We start from the raw sequence: 19,823 nt of genomic DNA, 5'->3' as shown, positions 1-19,823 counted from the left end.
ATACGGTCATATCTGCAGAGGTGGCTCACAGGAAAACAAGCCGCAGCTGGTCGAGGTTCACACAAGAGGCTCCACAGAGGAAGCAGCAGCAGCAGCAACAGGCGGAAAAAGAGGAGGAGGAGAAGGAGGGGGAATATCGGCCGGAGTGAGATCATGGCTTTCTGCTGTGGCCACCATGGTTACAGAGTGCAAAGACATCCACTTGGTGAAAGTGGGATGAGAGTGGGATGGGCCGGGGGGGCGCTTGGTGCTTCCGTATGAGACTACATGAAGGTGTCCAAAATCACAAGAAAAATACAAACAGAGAAAATATGCACGCTGCGTAAAGAGAGTGAGAGTGAGAAGGCGGGACGGGAATACTGACCCACCACTCCTGGTCCTCCTCTCCGTCCACCACGATCACCTCGCCCTCAGAGAACGTCAGCTCGTCAGGGTTGTCAGCGACACAGTTGTAGATGGCTTTTACTCGCTTCGGCCTCTGTTTCTGAGACAGAACACAAATATGAATGAACAAGTTACAAAATATTGTTTCTGACTGATGCAGCGACACATACGAGTTCATCCTCATTTAATCCTTTTCACATATTAGGAAGTTATTTCCATTAAGGGGGAAATACGTATGTAGTGTGTCTGATAAACCAAGACATTTGAGATAAACCAATTAGTTTAAGATAAGATAAGATAAGATAAGATATTACTTTGTTGATCCCCCAGGGGGGAAAATTCAGTTGTTACAGCAACCCAGACATAAGTACAATCAAGAAAGGAGTTTCAATAAGTACAAAATAAGTAAAAATAAGTAAAAAATAAAATAAAATAAAATAAAAAATAAGTAAAAATAAAATAGATAAATAAAGCTAGAATACAATTTGTATATATACAGTGTTACAAATGGAATTTAAATTAAATAGAAGTAATTACAGGCAGTATTCAAAAAATGTTTCAGTAGTGACAGGTTGACTTGGTGCAGTCTCTGGCCTCCATTACTGTTCAACAGTCTGATGGCAGTGGGCACAAAGGAGCGCCTGAAGCGTTCAGTCTTGCACCGTGGTGGGATGATGCGTTGACTGAACGAGCTCCCCATCAGCCACAGCTCATCATGGAGAGGGTGAGTTTGTTTAATTAATTGATTCAAAATTTGGAGTCATAATGGATCTGACTCAGCCCAAACTAGGTGACACGAGGTGTTTGTTTTTGCTTTAAGAAACATTGAAACAAATGTCACTACACCTTTAATCGCTTTATTATTTTTTTGATATATTTTTTGTGGTATTTTTGCTTTTATTTGACAGGACAGCTGAAGAGAGACAGGAAATGTGGAGAGTAGAGAGTGGGGGAAAACACGCAGCAAATAGTCAAGGCCGGGAGTCAAACCTGCATCCGCTGCGACCAGGACTATAGTCTCTGGAAATTGGGGCATGCGCTTAAACCACTAGGCCAACAGCATCCCACCTTTAAATCACCTTTAATCACTGTGTTGTTTTTCATTCTAAAATAAACATATGTGACCGAAACAAGGAAATGAAGTAAAGTATGTTATATAAATGTATATATTCTTTTTGCCTTGTAGTTGTGGAGGACAGAGAGAGTCGTTTTGATATACAATGTAAAGCCTTTGCATAATAACTTTTACTTTTAGGCCATTAAAACTGAAAAGCTGCAAACAGTTCTTCTGTAGTAACTGAGTGAACTTCTTGCCACCGAGTACGACCCTTCAATACTACCATTAGTTTCAAAAACAATGATAAAGCATCACTTTATACATACTCAGAAAAAAACTAACTGCAAGTTTATTTTGCAGCTTTGACCAAATAGATGTATTATGTTGCAGATTTTGTTGCCGATGAAATTCTTTCAAGCACTGATTCATCCAGAGAAAATAAACTGTTGGTGCAGACGGCTCCCACAGAGCATAAAAACAAAGAACGTGCTGTCCTCATACGGTTCTCCATTGACTCACAAACAACTGGGATATTGCTTTTCAGTTCTGGCTGTAAGAATGTGAATGAGTCCCTGTTTTTTTGTTTTGTTTTTAATGCGCACTTTTCCTGTGAGAGTACAGGAAGGAAACTCTGAGTGTTACAACTAGCTGGAAACACTGGGACACAGCGTTGACCTGCAGTAGAGAGTTTAACACTAGAGGCAGAATGAGCTATGACCTAGGAAATACGCTGCTGTCCTTGAAACAAAATGAATGAAATGGCACGTCACAAACGACTTTATGTGATCAGAGGAAGAGTGGGGGACTCACTGGGTAGGCCTTCCTCGCCATGGGTGCCTGAGTCAGAGACTGACCGATGGAGTTCTGAGGGCATCCTGGCACTTCCTTAGCTGGAACAGGAAGAGGAAATTATATCACAATGACAACAAAACTCCTGTGAAGAAACAGGACGGGACAGATAGTGGAATAACTTGCGTCTTTTATCCGTTCACTCACTTGGTCTCTCGATTGATTGCGTCCGAGTAAGAGGCCCTCTGCTGAAGCTTTTATCATTCCTGAAAAGACAGAAAAAAGTCTTTACAATGTACTCCCAAAAGCAGACAGATAAAAGTCATGTTAAGAGAAAAATGTAATCAAAAACTGTCCAGACTCTCAGCAGCTCTGTTATAGATTTATTACAGCGCAGCAGCCCTGTGGGAGATAAAAGAGACTAAAGGGCGACTGTGGAGGAGAGTTATTGCACGTCTGGCTCGATGCAGAGCTTTAGCTTGGAAGCTAATGAAGCGGCTAAACAGAAGCCATGTAGACTCATCTATCTTTGAGGGAAAAAACACCACGTTACAAGACAAGCATTCAAGAGCAGCAAGATACACGGCCCTGGGGGAGTCAGCGAGGGTCCTGTGTGTGGAGAGTTATACGACTCTATTGTTTTCCTGTGTCGCTAATGAAGCTGCAAATCCAGCCATGAGTAATGATTGCAGACTGAAACACTTGGTCCTACTCATTGTTTTTTTTTAAAGCTGCATTGATTTCAGCACTTCTTACCCTGCAGGGGATTTAGGCGGCACCACTCTGGAGCCCAGCAGTCCTTGGCTGGACTTGGACTGGATGCTCAGTGACTCCATCTTTGCTACAGGAGCAGGACCCAGACCTGGAACATACAGTCACACAGATGGGTTATAAAGTTGTTGTTGGGGTTTTTTTGTATGATTTACAATTGTTTCATTTTTTTTTCATCTTTTTGTAACATTTGTATATTTGCTGAATTTTACATACACATAAAACAGAAAAATGGTGTATCTGCTCCAATGAATAAAGGAAAGAAAGAAAGAAAGAAAGAAAGAAAGAAAGAAAGAAAGAAAGAAAGAAAGAAAGAAAGAAAGAAAGAAAGAAAGAAAGAAAGAAAGAAAGAAAGAAAGAAAGAAAGAAAGAAAGAAAGAAAGAAAGAAAGAAAGAAAGAAAAGGAAAAGAAATGGTCAAATAAAAACATAATCTACACTTTTTCATGAGGACGTGAAAAAGGAGGAAGGGGTTCATCCTCACGATGACAGCCTTGATGATGCTAAACACTTAGTAGTATATTTTAAAGGACTAGCACACCAAATACATGTTGAAGATCTCCAATCTTCTTTTTCTAAAATACAAAAATAAAATGCAGCACCTCCTAAAAAGTAACAAAAAGGGTGCTACTCTGTGATTTTTAAACAAAACACACACAGATGTCTTCTTACAGCAACGTATAAACACAAGTCTTCAACTAACAATCCCATCATACTGTATAAATATGCAAAGACTGATGAATACGTCAGTTAGGGTCCATACCTCCAGTTGATGTTAGTCTCAATGGGGGGACAGGAGGATGCATGTTCGGGGGATCTGAGGACGACCTCTGTCGACCGACCAGGTCTAAAGGACCAGGCTTCCAGCTGCTGGGTGCTGACGACTGAATGATCCCTCCCAGACCAGATAACTGGGCTGCGATAGAGAGAGACGAAGAGAGATAGAGAGGGACAGCTTATAAGATTACAAAAGAAAAAGAGTTCAAGCGGGTGCTGCACTTTGACAGAAATAGAATCCACTTTAAAATCAAGCTCTCTCTCCATCTGAGTGTAATTGGGAGTGATGGTTAATGAGGAGATTGAAGGAATGTGCAGAATGTCTGGGCTTGGGGCTGCGGTGAAGCGAGGTGGGCGACACAGCTGGTCGCTTCTCCTTCACTCTGTTGGCAGAACTCCAGACGAACACTAAAGTTATTAAAGAGCGACTGTGGGACACAAGCCACATGTCAGAGAGCCTCTATCGCTCCGATGAAGAATCTTAGCAGCACATAAACACAGATTTATCAGTGAAGGTTCAACTTCAAGAGGATTTTCTGAGCACAGTTTTGTTTAAATATATCTCAAAAACACTTCAGGCATTCGGGGAAATCTGCCCTTTCAATAAGGGATTATCTAAACTTCACAAAGAGGTCAAATAACTTCCCGAAAAAGCTGCCCCTCCATGTGTGTTCAATGTGACTTTTCTCTGCTCCAGTACCCAGAGACATCTGTGGCGTTAAAACAGGTCGAGAAGTCACAAAGACCTGTGTGGTAATTAACATGAAGTCCTTGGAAACCATTGAAACAGGGACAAATCCTCTGGTATGCTTTATAAATACCACTTCCCAGTGTCAGTTTAAAAGGTCAAAGTCAGGTCAGAGAGGTCATCAAGATTGTGATGAGCAACTTCCTCATCTTTTCATCCGCAGAAGCTTGAACAATTTGACAAAATGATAATTAGATTAACTCTTTCTGTGTTCTTACCAAGGTTCCTCGGTGGCAGAGGTGGAGCAGAGGTGGTGGTGGACTGAGACTGGTTGGTGTTGAGGATGGTGCCGTACGTCTCATTGTTGACCAGGTTGGGTATGTAGGCTCGCTGTTTGTCCTTGCCAAGACCGACGGTGTCCCGGCTTGCAGAGCTCAGACCGGACTGGAGGTGGGAGTTGCTGCCCGGTGTGTAGCAGCTGACCGGACGCTCATCTCTGCGGTGAGGGCTGGGCTACAAGAGGTCAAGGGGTCAAGAATCAATTCACCTGAGACAATTCAGCTCATCAGGAGCAGCATTACACATATGGAGGTGCTCAGTACGCGACATAATAGATGCAAACACAAGACCACTCAGACAACTCCAGTTGCCTTTTGCTGAAGTTTAGCCAAATTGTTTCAAAACAAGCCCAGCTTCAGCAAAAAAAGTGGATGTTTTCACCTGCCATCACTGCCAACTAAATACAGACTGTGTTTGGATGAAGTGTGGAAAGGAATGACAGCATTTTGGGTTATGAACTTCCTAAGACGTGTAAAGTGCTGTATCTGGGAGATTTAACACAGGAAAACATACAAAGCAAAGACATGTACCTGGTTGGAATACTACTACTGGCATCAAATAAAGCTATAACAAGTAAGTGGTGTAAGGAGGACCCCCCCCCCCCCACTCAGAGAAAGTGGTTGGACATTGTGGAAAAACTACACGATATGGAGAACTTTACACACAATTTAAGACCTCAACAATCTGCCTGCCTAGGAAAATGGAAAAAATGGACTGAATTTATAACCCATCAAAAAGTCTGAAGAGAATGGAGTATTTTAAAGGAGGCTAAACTGACGTTTGTTAACTGACACCAAAGTTTGTTTAATGTGTTTATTTTGATGTAACCTCATCAAGAAAAGCAAATAAAATATAAGTTAAAAAAACAAAAAAACAGACTGTGTTTGATTTAACCAAAAAGGCGCTTCTCATAGTTCCCTGTTTTGAAATCAGCCTCATTAAACAACAGAAACTACTGTGACACATGCTGTAAATGTCTACCTGAGACCAGTTCATAATTAAAAGATGATGGAGCACGGTGAGGAGACAGATGGTTCATAAGGGGTAACTGTGTGCTAGTTAAGAGGATCTTTTGTCTGCTTTTTCACAAAGAGACCAGTGTGCAGTGCAATTATTATATTTCGCTGATAGTCCATCATTTCTAAGAACATCAGGCTTAATGATCTAAGAAAGATTTTAATATTGTGCAATCACAGGGGTCCATAATGATCCTGTCACATGAGCATAAGTCTCCTCTGATTCCTGCAGCAAAGTTCTTCCCATTGGATATCCAAGGAAAAACATTTTATGGAGAAACTTCCAAAACTAACACAAAAGAAATGCAGTTTTTACTCCGATTGTTCGGCACTTTCAGGGAAAAATGATCCCAAAGATGCTCTGTGAAGCAGTGAGGGTGCTTTAAATGCCACAGCATGGCTTTGACAGATCAAAAGGAATAATAAATTCATCCTTTTGTTTTGGATGAATGGTGTCTTCATAGAAACCAAACAATGCTTGATATTTCAGGTTTCATCACCCCCCCCCCCCCCCCCAAGAGACTCTGAGTTTTTCCCTTTCCTCAAAATATGTCCTCGTTATTTTCTTAACAGCTCTCTTTCTCTCACCCACAGTTTAAACTTTTACATCTGCTGACAAAAACCTGTCTCACCTTCTCATCCAGATCTTCATCACTTTCATCCAAGTCTTCATGCTGCAGGCACCACTCGTATTCAACGTGGACGTGGGCGTTGAATTTCCCAGCCAGCGCTTGGTTTAACTGCAGACACAAACAAATCCACGCTCAAACAAACACACACGACTGACAGCTCTTACAGTCAGGAAGCGAAATGTTTGCAGGCATGAGCCAAAAAGTCTAAACACAGTGCCCTCACCATCTCCTCACACTGGAGGTGTTTGAGCCTGCGAGCGATATCCAGCGGCGTCTCCCCGGCCTCATTAGCTGGAGCGGAAAAAGAACGGAAACATGTAATCACTGCTGGATCCACACGCCACACAAACACAAACACACAGCCCATCTTCATTCCTCCCACTTCACTGTGACATGAGAAATGTGTAATTAGGCCGTTTCCCACAGTGAACAACTCTCTAGTTTCCCTCCGTCCTCCTCCTAACTGTATCTATTATCTGCCTGTTTTGTTGATGTCAGAGCCGAGCAGAAAGATTAGTGTTGTGAGAAAGAGTTGCCATGGTCTATTGGCTCAGTCTGCACCTCTGGGAACCGAACCTGAAAGACTGGAACCAAGCAGTGTAAACAGATGAGGGGAGAGGGGGATGACTGGAAGTAAAAAAACATGTGGAAGATAGTGGTGAATTTGAATTTTGTTATCTTAAATCATTTTTCAACTTTTATTTCTATTTAAATTTGTCCTCAATTGTGTTTTCTATTTATTTATTTATTTGTTTTATTCAATTAATTCCGTTATTATTATTATTATTATTATTATTATTCATTTTGTACTTATTTCATTACATATGTCTGAGCCCTTGTTTGATTGTCTTTGTTTCATCATGTCTTGTTAATATGTTTAAAAAGCCACGACCCCCCCTGACTCCAGACATCTTATCTCTAAATTTGTCAGTCTGTATGACGCTGGTACCCCAGCTCACACTATTAAGATCAGAGATACTTGGAAAGAGGAATTGGGTATTGACATATCTGAAGCCATGTGGGATGACAGTCTATCTATGATACAGTCTTGCTCTATAAGCAGCAGGCATCAGCTCATTCAGTTTAAGGTTGTCCATCGTTTACATTATTCTAAATCAAGGTTGCATAAGTTCTACTCCTCTGTCTCCCCGTTGTGTGACAGATGCAAGATTTCTGAGGATACATTGTCTCATGCCTTTTGGTTTTGTCCTTCACTTACTGATTTTTGGTCCAAGGTATTTGACTGGTACTCTAAGGCCTATAAAAGACTCTTTCAGCCAGAACCTGGACTTGCAATCTTTGGCTGTTCACAGTCCACTAAGGATCTCTCCTCCTCTGTGCGACGATCACTAACACTGGGGATGATAGTTGCCAAGAGACTTATTTTGAAGCAATGGAAGTCCCCATCCCCTCCTTCTTTTCAGGAATGGATTTCTAACATGATGTCAGTCATACAAATGGAGAGACTAAGGTTCCTGAAATCTAGCTCTGTGAAGACATTCTCAGCTATCTGGAGCCCGTTCCTTGCCTTTTTGGATGAGACTGACGTGTGATGAAAGTGGAGTATTTCTTTGTATATGCAGACTTGACGCATAGCACTCCAGAGTACGCATCTTAATTGGCAGCTTTGTATGGTCTTTTATGTTTGTTTATTTTTTTTTGTTTATTTTTGTTTGTTTCTCTCTGCTTTCTCTCTACATTATTTATGTGTGTATGTATGTGTATGCATACGTATGCATGTGTGTGCATATGTGTGTTTATGTGTATATATGTATTTCTATTTATTTTATTACTTATCTTCGTTTATTTTGTTATTTACAATCATCTCTCAACTAACATTTTCTTCACGTGTTTTCTATTAATTTATTTGTCTGTTTTTTATTTTTCATATTATCAATTTTATTTTATTTCATTTCACATGTCTGAGCCCCTGTTTGATTGTATTTGTTTTGTCTTGTTACATTACAAAAGTTACAAATAAAATATTAAAAAATAAATACGAATAAAAAATATGTTTAAAAAGCCACAAATAAAATAAACATTAATAGTAAAAAAAAATAGAAAGTACAACTGAGACAGGAATGAGAAAAGAGAGAGAAAAGAAAAACACAGTGGTAGACATTGAAAGCACCACACTAGCTGCTGGTGTGTTTTCTTACCGATCTCTATGGAGGCCTTCCCCCTCAGCAGCAGCTTCAGACACTCACTGTTGTCTGTCAGGCAGCAGTAGTGCAGCGCTGTGCTGCCTTTGACCGTCTGCTTATCCAGATTCAAGCTGCAGGGGGACACAGACAGTGAGAGGAAACTTTAACCCAAACACTGGAGGGATGAAGTGAAGCATTGTTTTCTTCTGCCTATCCCTACCACTTACACTGTACCCAAACTAAATACAAAAAGAAAGAAAGAAGTTCTAGCCTCTGTCTTCTCTTGTACCAAACATAACCTCATTCTGCTACACAGGAGGAATACATACTAAGAAAATAAAGTTCTGTGTTTAAAGGAGGAGCATTCAATATTTGCTGCACCGCCATGTTTCAAAGTTCACCTTCCATGTAACTTAACAAGAGTGCGACTCTATTTTTGCTCCTCTGTTGTTTTGCTTTACCTGTTCTGAGTGAGGAAGTCGACGATGTGAAGAGACGTCCTATCCACCAGCCTGACTGCGAGATGAAGAGCTGTCTCCCCTTGTTCCTGTAACACAGAGATGAATCATTTGCACAGCACCCGTGGGAACAGGAGCCGTTTGTCTAGCATAATGGAAGAGGCAGGAAGGATGCAACAAAGCTCTATGAGTAACAAGTCCACCTCCTGTTGGAAAAGCTTCTCTAATGAGCTACTTACATGTCCATTGGCCAGAGGAATGGGCTCCATGAGGTCAACTCCCTCGGCGTAGACCTGGATGAGGGAGAAGATGTCCCGGGCTTTTACCGCGTCGCACAGCGTGTGGAGCCTTGACGTCGCGTCAGGACATTTCTTCCTTGCGAATCGTTTCTCCGTGTATTTGGCTGTGATGAAGTCCTTCCTCGCCTGCCTGGAGGAAGACATTAAAATGGTTTCTTGTGGAGGATATGACATCAATTCCAACAGCTTTGCAAAGACTATTCTGCAAATCTGGGATCAACAGATTTATATTTTTTTGTGCAGATATGGAGTAATGAGAAGAGGAGGTGGAGGGTTGACTTACATGTCACTGGATGGGTTGGGTTTAACCACATTTTCAGCATTTAAACAAGCCTCCATGATTTCATTAAAGCCTGCATTCCCCACATTCTTGGCCAGCTGTGAAGCACACACAAACACAGACACAAGAAAACACGCGTAAATTAAAACTAGTTATAGCCGCCATTTCTGCACCACCAAAGTCATTATATCACACCTCCATTAAGATGCGGTACAGCCCCTAAACTGTGTGTGTGGAGCCCTCTAAACGCCTGCATAACGCCCGTCTGATTGTGGCTAGCATGAATGGATGCATTTAATCTCTGATGTCCCACAGGCTGTAAATCTTTGCACCAAACAGTGATTAGAAAGGCCCCAAAAAATCTGAGCTATCCTGAGCGAGGAGACTTCTAGAGGTCTTGGAGAGGAGAGCTAGTCCTTGGAAGATGCTACACTTGATTTACTGTCCTTGTTTGCTTTTTCACTCAATCTACCTCCTCTTTTTGTGTGTCATCCTGCCTGAAACCCTTGTGATTTGTGTCTTAAATCTATACAATGAAGATGATGATTTACCAAGAGCTCTGAGGTGCTGAGTACGTCAAGTGTGAGGGACTGTATCCTGGAGTAGTGGACTCCCAGCTCCCTGTGAATCCCCGAACACTCAATGCAGGTAAGAATGCCCAGGTTGGTGGACAGCCATGTTGGGTCTGAGGGAGCAGAGGAGAAAAGTCAAAGGGATTGAGAGAAAAGAGGGAAAAGAGGGAGAAATGCATTGGGCATCTCATTGTCCTTGGGCAAAAACACACTAATGCAGCAGTGATTTCTGCACATGAGCCAACTTCGATGTGTCCTTGTGCTAAGCTGTGATCTCTGGAAATGTAATAGCTGCCTGGAGGACTCACTATCCACTCACTCTTTCACTATCCACTGACTCTCAATGTCAGACACAGCTCAGCCTGGCTACTTTTCTCTAAATCTGACCTACATACTCAGTGTGTGTACTGTATGTGTATCACATGTACAGTAAGTGAAAATATTCATATGTCTGCAGGGCAGAGTTTCACGGGATTTAAGGAAGCCTCTGCTACAATCCATGTATGGGAGAAAAGGGGATTTCAAAGTCATGTCAGAATTTCTCCATAAATACAGAGAGTCCAGTTTGCAGGATTTTTTTTCCTTGGTTGAGGACATACCGGTGGTTTTGCATGCTTCAGCTCATAAGTATGCATTGACATCACTGCTAACACGCTCCAAAAGCATACCACACATTTTTAGACTGATTTCATACCTTTAAGGCAGCAAATAATTCAGTTAATCTACTCCAGAGTCTGCAAACATGCTCTCAAATGTAGCGTACATATTGTAAGAGTCATCTGTAGAGGAGGTGAAGATGAGGGTTTAAGGATTTTCTCGTGACTTCAAAGTCAGGCGGCTACTTCTTTCACCTTTAATGAAAAATGATTCACACCTCAAAGCGTGGATAATCAGGGTTAGATCCCGACTGATCCTGTCCACATCAGGGGATTTGTATAATCACTGAAATCACAGCTGCTGAGCCATATTGCATCAAGTAGGCACAGAGCATCCCTCAGTGTGTCACTGAACATCTATTTGCAGCTGCTGTGTGACAGAAATATGTGATTGATTAACTCAGAGGACAGAATCTAAGAATCTAGAATCAAGAGACTAAAACACTGATCGGACAAATGCTCACATGCTAAGAGTCAGAGCTTTTGAAGTTTGCTTCTCCTTGTAGAAAATATTACTTTGTTGGACTAAAATTCAACAAGTAAACACGGCTGTTATTAGAAAACCATCTGGATTTGGTTAGATCTTTGCACTATAACAAGTAACTGGTCAGGAGGCGTGTGATGAATGTGGCTCATTTGGCATCCCAAACAGACAATTCAATAATTTAATGTTCACTTGAACTCATAAAAAGTCCACGAATGTTGATTTTAGAACCCCAGGGAGACAAAATAATAATCAAACCTTCTGTAGAAGGTAAAAAAACATCTTACACTGATGGTTTGCTCTTAAAGCACAGCTGCAGTAATGAAAACATTGCCTGAAAAGCTAAATCAGGCAAAACCACGGATGTGATCCTTTTTTTAAGACATGAATTTAAAGATCCTGATGTGAGTGCTGTGAATCATAAATGGGCGTCCATCTTTGCCACTCACTCGGTGCTCCACAGTCACAGCACACATCGTTCCCCGTCATCCTCTTCACCTCTCCCAGAATCGCCTTGGTCAGCTCCTGCACGATGTTGTTCTCGCCGACGTGCTGGTCCCCTTTAAAGGCCTGATTCAACGCCTCCTCCTTACTGTTCTGCAGCACCGAGATCCAGCTGACGGAGAGAGACAAGGCATCAAATGAGAGAGGGGGTAAAGACAAAGCCAGCTGCTGACTGGGTGTGAGGTAGGAAGTGTGTGGAAAGTGGCTGAGGTGGCAAACAGGATGCACTTGGGGGTTAGACTGAAAGGAGGAAAGGAGCAGGGACTTACATCTGACAGTCCTGGTCGTCCTCGGCCTGAAAGTGATACGTTCTGTCATCTGAGAATAGAGAGGGAAGAATGACAATACAAAAAAGAGACGAAAGAGAGGAGTACATTAATAAAACATCTGATGGAGAGAAGAGTCTCTCTACAGAGGGCTTTAAAGTTTCTGCTGAAGGTCAGACTGAGGCTGCACGACTTCACTTAAACAACAGAAAGCTTTTATTTCTGCCTCCAGATGACAAAAAAAAGCACAGGGGGACTACGAATCCTTCAACCAAGTGTATCTGTGTAATGTGTCTGCAGATAGAGAAGTATATCCTCTCAGTGAAGTGTCTCTTATTTGCAGGAATAATTGCCTGTATTTGAATTTGCTTGTAATAGTTAGGCCATATACACTTTTCAGTTTCTATTCGTTATTCCCTTGTGCCTGCTGTGGGTTCTTTCCAGGAGTGAGACTTGCTGCTGGATTGACATGAACTGAAAATGTTATTCTTCATTTCTATAAATATACTTATCTTGCAGCATAGCTCAATAGGAAAGAATTTGAAATTCAAGCTGCTGCAGAACAAATCATGTCGTGCTGTGTCGTGGGAAAAACAGCTAATTAAAGTAATGCAATTGAGCGCAACGTGCAGTCCCCAAAAAAACAGGATACAAGAGCGAGGCTATCCGTGAACAGAGAGGGAGAGAATAGAAGAACTCTATATAAGAAAATAAGAAAGGAGTGAAGTGAAATGCAAACAAGAGAGAGGAGAGGTTTGATCTTACGGGATATGAGGTCAAAGCTTCTCTTCTCCTCTGGGTTGTGTTTCACCTGACAGGTGAGCAGGTTGAGTTTAGCCGGCGGTCGGTTGGCCTGAACAAGAAGAGAGGGACACAAATGAGTGTTACATTTGACTGCTGCTTAGGCCAAGTGAAACAACTGATTAGCTTCTTTGTGATTTGCTGCATTGCTTAAAAGAGATTTATGAGGGTTTAAAAATAGTTTAAGTTTAAAAAGCAATGATGTTATTCTGGATTGGAATCTTTCATTTTCTTTCAAAAGTTCTTGGGGTTGAGAATAAACCTGATCCCATATTGATCATCTCTGGGGTGTCGGAGGGGCTCAGGAATCTCCAAGTCGCTAAACAAGATGGAAATGTAATGTGTAGATGTATTTCATCTAATGGGCTGCTTACTGCTAAGAAACTGATCCTCCTATTTTGGAAGAACAAAGAAGCACCCACTCTCAAATTGTGGTTATTGGAGATGACGGACACATTTAATTTCGAGAGAATTAGATTTATTCTTAAAAACAGACTTGAGAAATTTGAAAAAAATTGGCACCTACTGATCTCCTTTTTGCAGAGCTGAAATAATCAACTTTATGTGTACATTGTCAGGTAGCACTCCTTGGGAGGGTTGAGGGAGGGGTGAGGATGGGATACATTCTTGTTCTACTGTTAACTTGATGCTCTGACGAAGACAGTTTTGCCTGATGATAAGGAATGAATAATCCGACTCATTGATACTCGAGACTGTGAGATCAGACCTTTGAAATGAACTGTTATATGAAAAGCCAGCAGTATCCAAGTACTGAGGCTATAAGACAGCAGAAACTTGGTTTATACTTCTGCTTCAAATCGACACCCTAACGTAGGTCCACATATCCCTTTTACCGCGCAGAAGCGTATGCGTGTAGCCTGACGTGCACCTCCTCCAAAATGGAACTATGCGTCAGAACAACGTGGACAGCAAACCCTGTGATTGGTCCGCTGGATGGCATTGTATTTCCTGCATTTACAGCACTGCAGTATGATAAACAGCAACATGTATCAGCTCTTAATTAACATTATACATTCGGAATAACTACCAAGTAGGGTCAACGCAGAAGTATAACCTGTGTCTTAGATCTGTTCATGTGCATTTCGCTCAATCAGAAATGCATTTATTTGAATTCATGTCTTCATTTTTCACACAGATCAGAGATGTAAAGAATAAAAGATTTGTAGTTCACTGACTGTGCCGTGTGAGATGGTGAGGTATCCGTTCTTGGCTGTGCACTTTCTCTTCTGCCACACTTTCCTCAACCTGCGCAGACGACAGGAGACGGTGTTAGTGTGTCACATACACAGCAGTGAAACACACACTGCTTATTAAATATTTAACAATGATCACATGTTAATATAAAGAACACATGCATTAGTAATGACACAGGGAGAGCTGTCTGTTCATATAGATGCTATAAACTATGCAATATTTATTAAAGAGATGAAGTCGATTGTCAAGGTAATTTAAGAGTAGTCTGTTTGAATTATATGAAAGCTTCAGTGAGGAGCTTTTAGCTAGTTTAAATTTATGATCTACAGAGGCAAATGAGGTCATCATGACAAGAGTTATAATTTCTGATAAGTCATTTTGTAATGCTTGTAGCCTCTGCTGCAGGGTAGGTGTCAGACAAAAGAGCGAAGAGATAAGAAGTACCGCTTTTGTCCAGATGAGGCGCCAAAACTGATGCGTACTGAGAGTTCATCACAGGAGCTGTGCATGAGCACTCAACTTGATCTGTCTTCCAGATTTTTATGGTTGGTCAATTAAAATTAAATTAATTAAAAATATGACAACCTCACCCTAAGCTCTGGAACTATGTGACTGGCTTTTAGACTATTTGATCATTTTTTTATAGAAAATAAAACAATCAAATTGATCAGCATGTTAACTGATAATTCATTAAAAAAAAGGAGGTTTGAATTTCTTCAGAGTTTTTTCCTCTACTCATTTTAAATAAAGAGTTAAGAGCAAATCAAAACTTCCTATAAACTGGTTATAATAAACTAGGTTTCTTTTCACCCATAGTGCCACAACTGATCTTTTGAAGTCATCTTGAAAAGCTCACCCGTCACTCTTCTTGAAAAGAAAGCCGCTGCGCTCTGTGCCGTGCTCCTTGTTACCCTGGGGTTGGTGCAGGCTGTAGGTGGTGCTCTGCCTCACCTGTGATTCCTGAGAATGAAAGAAGAGAAATGACAGATTAGAGCTTTTACACAAACTAAGAGCAGGGTGAAATAAAGGTCCCTTATAATGATGTAAATTCACAGCGCCATCAAGCTGGAGCTGCTGAAATGAAAAATGAGTCTGGGTTTACGCTCCATTTTTATGCTCTCTTCCTCCTCTGAGAATTTAAAGGCAAGCTCTGACAACAACAGGAAGATTGCTGCTGTGAGCCTGAATGATTTTGCACACATGGGGACAAGAAAATGAGCGCTTTTACACCTCATGTGAAACCACAGGTGGACAAAAGATTATTCTCTGAACGATTTGAAAAACATATTGCATCCTTGCAACGAGCCTGGATTCAGTTTGTGTGATTATTTTGGATATTCAGGTTTGACTGCTATTCAACAACGAATACCTGAAACCAATCAAAGGCCACATTTTGTATGATTGGTGTCATTTCCTTTCTGTAAACACGACAGGGACGAGGGGGGAAGACTTCTGAGGGGAGGTGTTTACAGGCTTTAAATGGTTGTATTGGTGTTTGCTGTTATCATCAGACACATACACACACACACACATGCACGACACAGGATAATCTCAGAGGAGCAGGAACGCAGCTCTATCCGGAGCTTTCCTCATTAAGAAAATCATTTAAAGTAAAAAGCACCAGCCGTGGTAAATGGCAAAAGACACATTATCTGCTGCAATGAAAGAACAGAAAACAAACTATTAACCAAAACTGAAACAATGCCACAATGAAAATAAAATGCAAACAGCCGCGTAAAGAAGGTTTGTTAAGAAGTCCACTTACTCTCCTAGACTTGTTTCACAAAAGATGAAGGAGGCAGAGAAGGAAACAAAGAAGACAATCTTCAGGTGACACCAGCTGTATATTTAAAACCTCATTCAGAGCAGGGCTGGGGTCAATTAAAAATCACATCCACTCATTCAGGTGGAGCAGAAAACAGCTATGTGTGCATTATATAAATACATAACACTACATGGTTACATGGACCCCAACCCTGACAGACTCCTTTAATATGTATAATGTCTTTGTGGAGTTTAAGAATGTTCATTTCTGATATAATATCTGATTGAAGGGCAGATTTGTAAGATTAAAATGTGATATCTGACTATTACTTTCTTTCAAACTGACACTAATTTGTGTGTTTACATGTGTGTTTGTGTGTTACCTCCTTCTGCTCCACCTGTAGTGCTGTTTTGAGAACATCTCTCAACTGAGTCAGCTGCTTCCTCTCCTCATCCTGCACCTGCTTTATCTGTCACATAGAAAAAATAGAGAAGAAATAAGAGAAAAGGAGCAGAGGAGAGAGATAAATAATGCATATATGACAGAAATAAAATAAACAAAAAGAGCACAACAGCTGCTATTTTACTCACCGTGTGCAGATCTGTGGCAAGTTTTTCTATTGAAGGTTTCAGGTTGTCCACGGCTTTCAGACCGTCCTGGAAGAAACTGAAGAAGAGGAGTTCTTTTAACACACCAGGAGCGCACTAGCATCACGGAAACACGACATAATGGATCTGCTTTCAGATGTAAAGTGACTTAAAGCTCGGGTGAGGAACTTTCTGCTTTGGACTTTGGCGCCCCCTGTGGACAAAGTGACTCCTCTTATATCTTTGCCTATTTTGACCCGTACACATGTAAATTATGTTTTCTGTCAAAAAAAAACTATCATCCTTCTTTGTCATTAATATTTGCTGTAAAGAAAATAAACCAAGTTTTGGTTCGCCGTGCTGTTAATTGCCTAGTCTGACACCTACCCCCTCGCCAAGGATTTAGCCATTCAAATTTAGAGAATCGAAGAGGTATAAACAGGCACATTTCAGGTCACATTTAAAATTGCATCATCCCAAATCTTCATAAGCTGCTCTAACACATTATAAGCATCAGTAATGTAAAGAAAATATTAACGTTAATGCAACATTCAAACCATCTTGAATAGATGAAGCAGTTCAACAGCATGGTGTGTCTGTCTTACTTGCACTGTGCATGGAAGTATTTGATGAGGTTCTGCAGCAGGTCCACTCCCTTCTTGATTTTGATCTCGTTGACTTTGAGGAGATACTGTAAACACATTGAATATTCAGACAGGGTGAGGCGGGGTGCAGTCGCAGGTAAAGGCAATCTGAGCTCCATCTTGAACACATCCATCTCTTTTATCTCGTACATCCTGACACTTCAAATAAAACTTCTCCTTTTACAGTGAAGCCTCAGAGGGGTAGAGAAAGAACATGCCTGGTTAGTGAAATTACTATTCCAAATTTCTCTTAACGGTTAGTTTTGAGTCAATCACAGCCTTGTCTCACCTCGCACATCTGCAGCTGGAAGAACCTCCTCTCCTTTTCCATCTCTTCAGCAATTTCAGCCCCGCTGATCTCAGTCCTGATCATCCCGTGCTGCCTTGCGTGCTCCTTCTTCTCCTTCTCTATTTTGGTGCTGCCAGGAAGTGATATCACAGAGGTCAATGAGCATGCAGAACATCCATTACAGCATGAAAAATTAACAACAAAGTGTGGTTTTTATGTAAAATCAGCCCTTTTACTGTCCTACATCTACAGGTGTGGCCATGGTTGGGTTTCTATTTGAAGGTTAACTAAAGGTCAAGGATTCTCACTTTACCATATTAGGTTATAAATCACTGGCATTTAAGGTGTTTATGATACAAAGTTATGTAAGTGTGTGAGTGCCATCTCAGCCATTTAGAAAGTAGCAGCCTTTAGACCTTCAAATAAAGGCACATGGTAAGTTAAATTTGTTATACAACCCTGCAAGGTGATTTTGTTCCTTATGATTCGAGACAAGCTTCATTACTTCCTTTGTCTTCCAAAGTTTTCATAACAACAGCTTTGTCACCAGTTAATCATCCCAAATGTAGGAATGAAGCCATCCTGAGAGAAAGCGGTGTTAATGGAGGTGTCCTGATCTGAGTGCTTGTTTCTGCCAAATACAACAGACCGTAAAAAGCCACGAGGATGTACAGCCAGAACAGATGTACACTGTGCTAAGGTAACTACTAAATCTGTGAAGGAGGAACATCTGGCTAATTACACTGACACCACATGGATTCCACTGAAGTAGTTTCAAAACAACAGAAAGTGTTGTTTTAAATTCTTTAATCAGAATAAACGAGAGGGGTTAAACTGTACGAAGCAAATTAGAGATTTTCAGGATTATGTCATCAGCATAACGCTTGTTAAAAAATCCCACGCTTGTTGTTTCTCACTGAGTTTAAGAAATTCCACAGTAGATGTCAGCCAGAGGGATTTTCTGAAGTCAACAACCGTCATTCACTGGCTCAGGCTCAGCTTTTTCTAAATACTGATGGATTTTTAAGCAGTGTGGGGAAAAAAAACAGTTAATTACACATATTTAGGTTCAAAATGAGTCCTTGTTTTTATGGAAACAGGCCAATGGAATCATGCAAACATGAAGTTTTCAGCTGCTTTTGAGTTGGACTTTTGATAAAGGGCGTGGTGAGCATCATTCTGCAGCCTTTACAGTGGGTATTTTGTTACGTGCAGTAATAGCTATGGCTCTGTAAAATGATTCAGGTTAGGCGTATTAATGTTTTAATGCTTCAAAGGTGAGAAGTAGTAAACCTGGGAGGGCATGAGTAAATGGGATTAGTGGTTAAACATTGTGATCGATGTTATGGAGAAACCTTTCACATGCTATAACCTGCCTGACAGTCAGTATTCAAGGCTGATTTTAAACAAAGACCATCATTTCAGCATACAGTATCTCAAACAGGCAATCAGGAAACACACCAAGCACAAAGAGGGGGGAGGGAGCACCAATCCATGCAACAGGGCATTCTTCTCCATATGCTGTTTTTTTTTTATCTGACAGCATATTCCCGACAAAAAGGGATGCAGCACGTTGTTTCCTCTCAGACAGGAGATGTGTTCAGTGGCTGTGCACGCATGGTTCATGTGCATAAAGACAGAACTTACTCCCTCATCTCTCACCTAGAACTAAAACAATCTGAGAAATACACAGCAGCCTTCTTTTGGTTTGTTTATTTTCATCGTCAGACCTTTCAGTCTGGGAACTACACTACCAGTTAAAAGTTTGGACAAACCTTCTCATTCAATGTTTTTTATTTATCTTAATTATTTTCAAAATTGTAGATTAATACTGAAGACATCAAAACTATGAAATAATCTGGTTTTGCTATAATATGGATTACAACAGTCGTCAAATAGGGCTATCCATTGTGTACTAACCCTACCTCTGAACAACACAACTGATGGTCTCAAACACATTAAGAAGGCAAGTCATACTACAAATGAACTCTTGACAAGGCTCATGTTAATTAGAAACCATTCCAGGAGACCACTTCATGAAGCAGACTGAGAGAATACCAAGAGTGTGCAAAGCTGTCATGAAGGTAGAAGGGGGCTACTTTACAGAATCTAAAATATAAAACATATTCTGCTTTGTTTCACACTTTTTTGTAAATTAAATAATTCCATATATGTTCTTTCATAGTTCTGATGTATTTAATATTAATCTACAGTGTTTCAAATAATTAAAATAAATACAAACCCCTGAATGAGAAGGTGTTTCCAAACTTCTGACTGGTAGTGTATATCCACCTCTTTAAGTGCTTCTGATTTAACCCTCTTATATTATATACAACTATTTCAACGGTTGTGTTCATTGTTTGTATAACAATTCAAAGACAGAAATAAATAAAAATGAGGACTGTTT

The 19,823-nt window shown here is 40.8% G+C and overlaps 1 protein-coding gene across 1 annotated transcript in view; it reads right to left on the bottom strand.

The window, feature by feature from the left end:
- The window catches only part of asap2a (ArfGAP with SH3 domain, ankyrin repeat and PH domain 2a), a 65,926-nt gene that overhangs the window by 3,384 nt on the left and 42,719 nt on the right, over window positions 1–19,823 (bottom strand). The window contains exons 7-28 of the mRNA XM_034674519.1: window positions 17,417–17,546; window positions 17,089–17,174; window positions 16,487–16,562; window positions 16,279–16,365; window positions 14,988–15,091; window positions 14,113–14,182; window positions 12,881–12,968; window positions 12,119–12,167; window positions 11,795–11,961; window positions 10,185–10,318; window positions 9,637–9,731; window positions 9,294–9,483; window positions 9,058–9,143; window positions 8,612–8,727; window positions 6,676–6,743; window positions 6,453–6,560; window positions 4,744–4,978; window positions 3,764–3,916; window positions 2,987–3,092; window positions 2,438–2,496; window positions 2,252–2,331; window positions 365–484 (exon numbers count right to left, since the gene is read on the bottom strand). Of these exons, the coding sequence (XP_034530410.1) occupies window positions 365–484; window positions 2,252–2,331; window positions 2,438–2,496; window positions 2,987–3,092; window positions 3,764–3,916; window positions 4,744–4,978; window positions 6,453–6,560; window positions 6,676–6,743; window positions 8,612–8,727; window positions 9,058–9,143; window positions 9,294–9,483; window positions 9,637–9,731; window positions 10,185–10,318; window positions 11,795–11,961; window positions 12,119–12,167; window positions 12,881–12,968; window positions 14,113–14,182; window positions 14,988–15,091; window positions 16,279–16,365; window positions 16,487–16,562; window positions 17,089–17,174; window positions 17,417–17,546 (2,407 nt within the window). The remainder of the gene's footprint in view (window positions 1–364; window positions 485–2,251; window positions 2,332–2,437; window positions 2,497–2,986; window positions 3,093–3,763; window positions 3,917–4,743; window positions 4,979–6,452; window positions 6,561–6,675; window positions 6,744–8,611; window positions 8,728–9,057; window positions 9,144–9,293; window positions 9,484–9,636; window positions 9,732–10,184; window positions 10,319–11,794; window positions 11,962–12,118; window positions 12,168–12,880; window positions 12,969–14,112; window positions 14,183–14,987; window positions 15,092–16,278; window positions 16,366–16,486; window positions 16,563–17,088; window positions 17,175–17,416; window positions 17,547–19,823) is intronic.

Source organism: Notolabrus celidotus, chromosome 22 (genome assembly GCF_009762535.1).
Source record: "Notolabrus celidotus isolate fNotCel1 chromosome 22, fNotCel1.pri, whole genome shotgun sequence".
NCBI lineage: Eukaryota > Metazoa > Chordata > Actinopteri > Labriformes > Labridae > Notolabrus > Notolabrus celidotus.
Note: the sequence above shows the minus strand (reverse complement) of the source record. Positions and strands in the feature narration are given on the sequence as shown.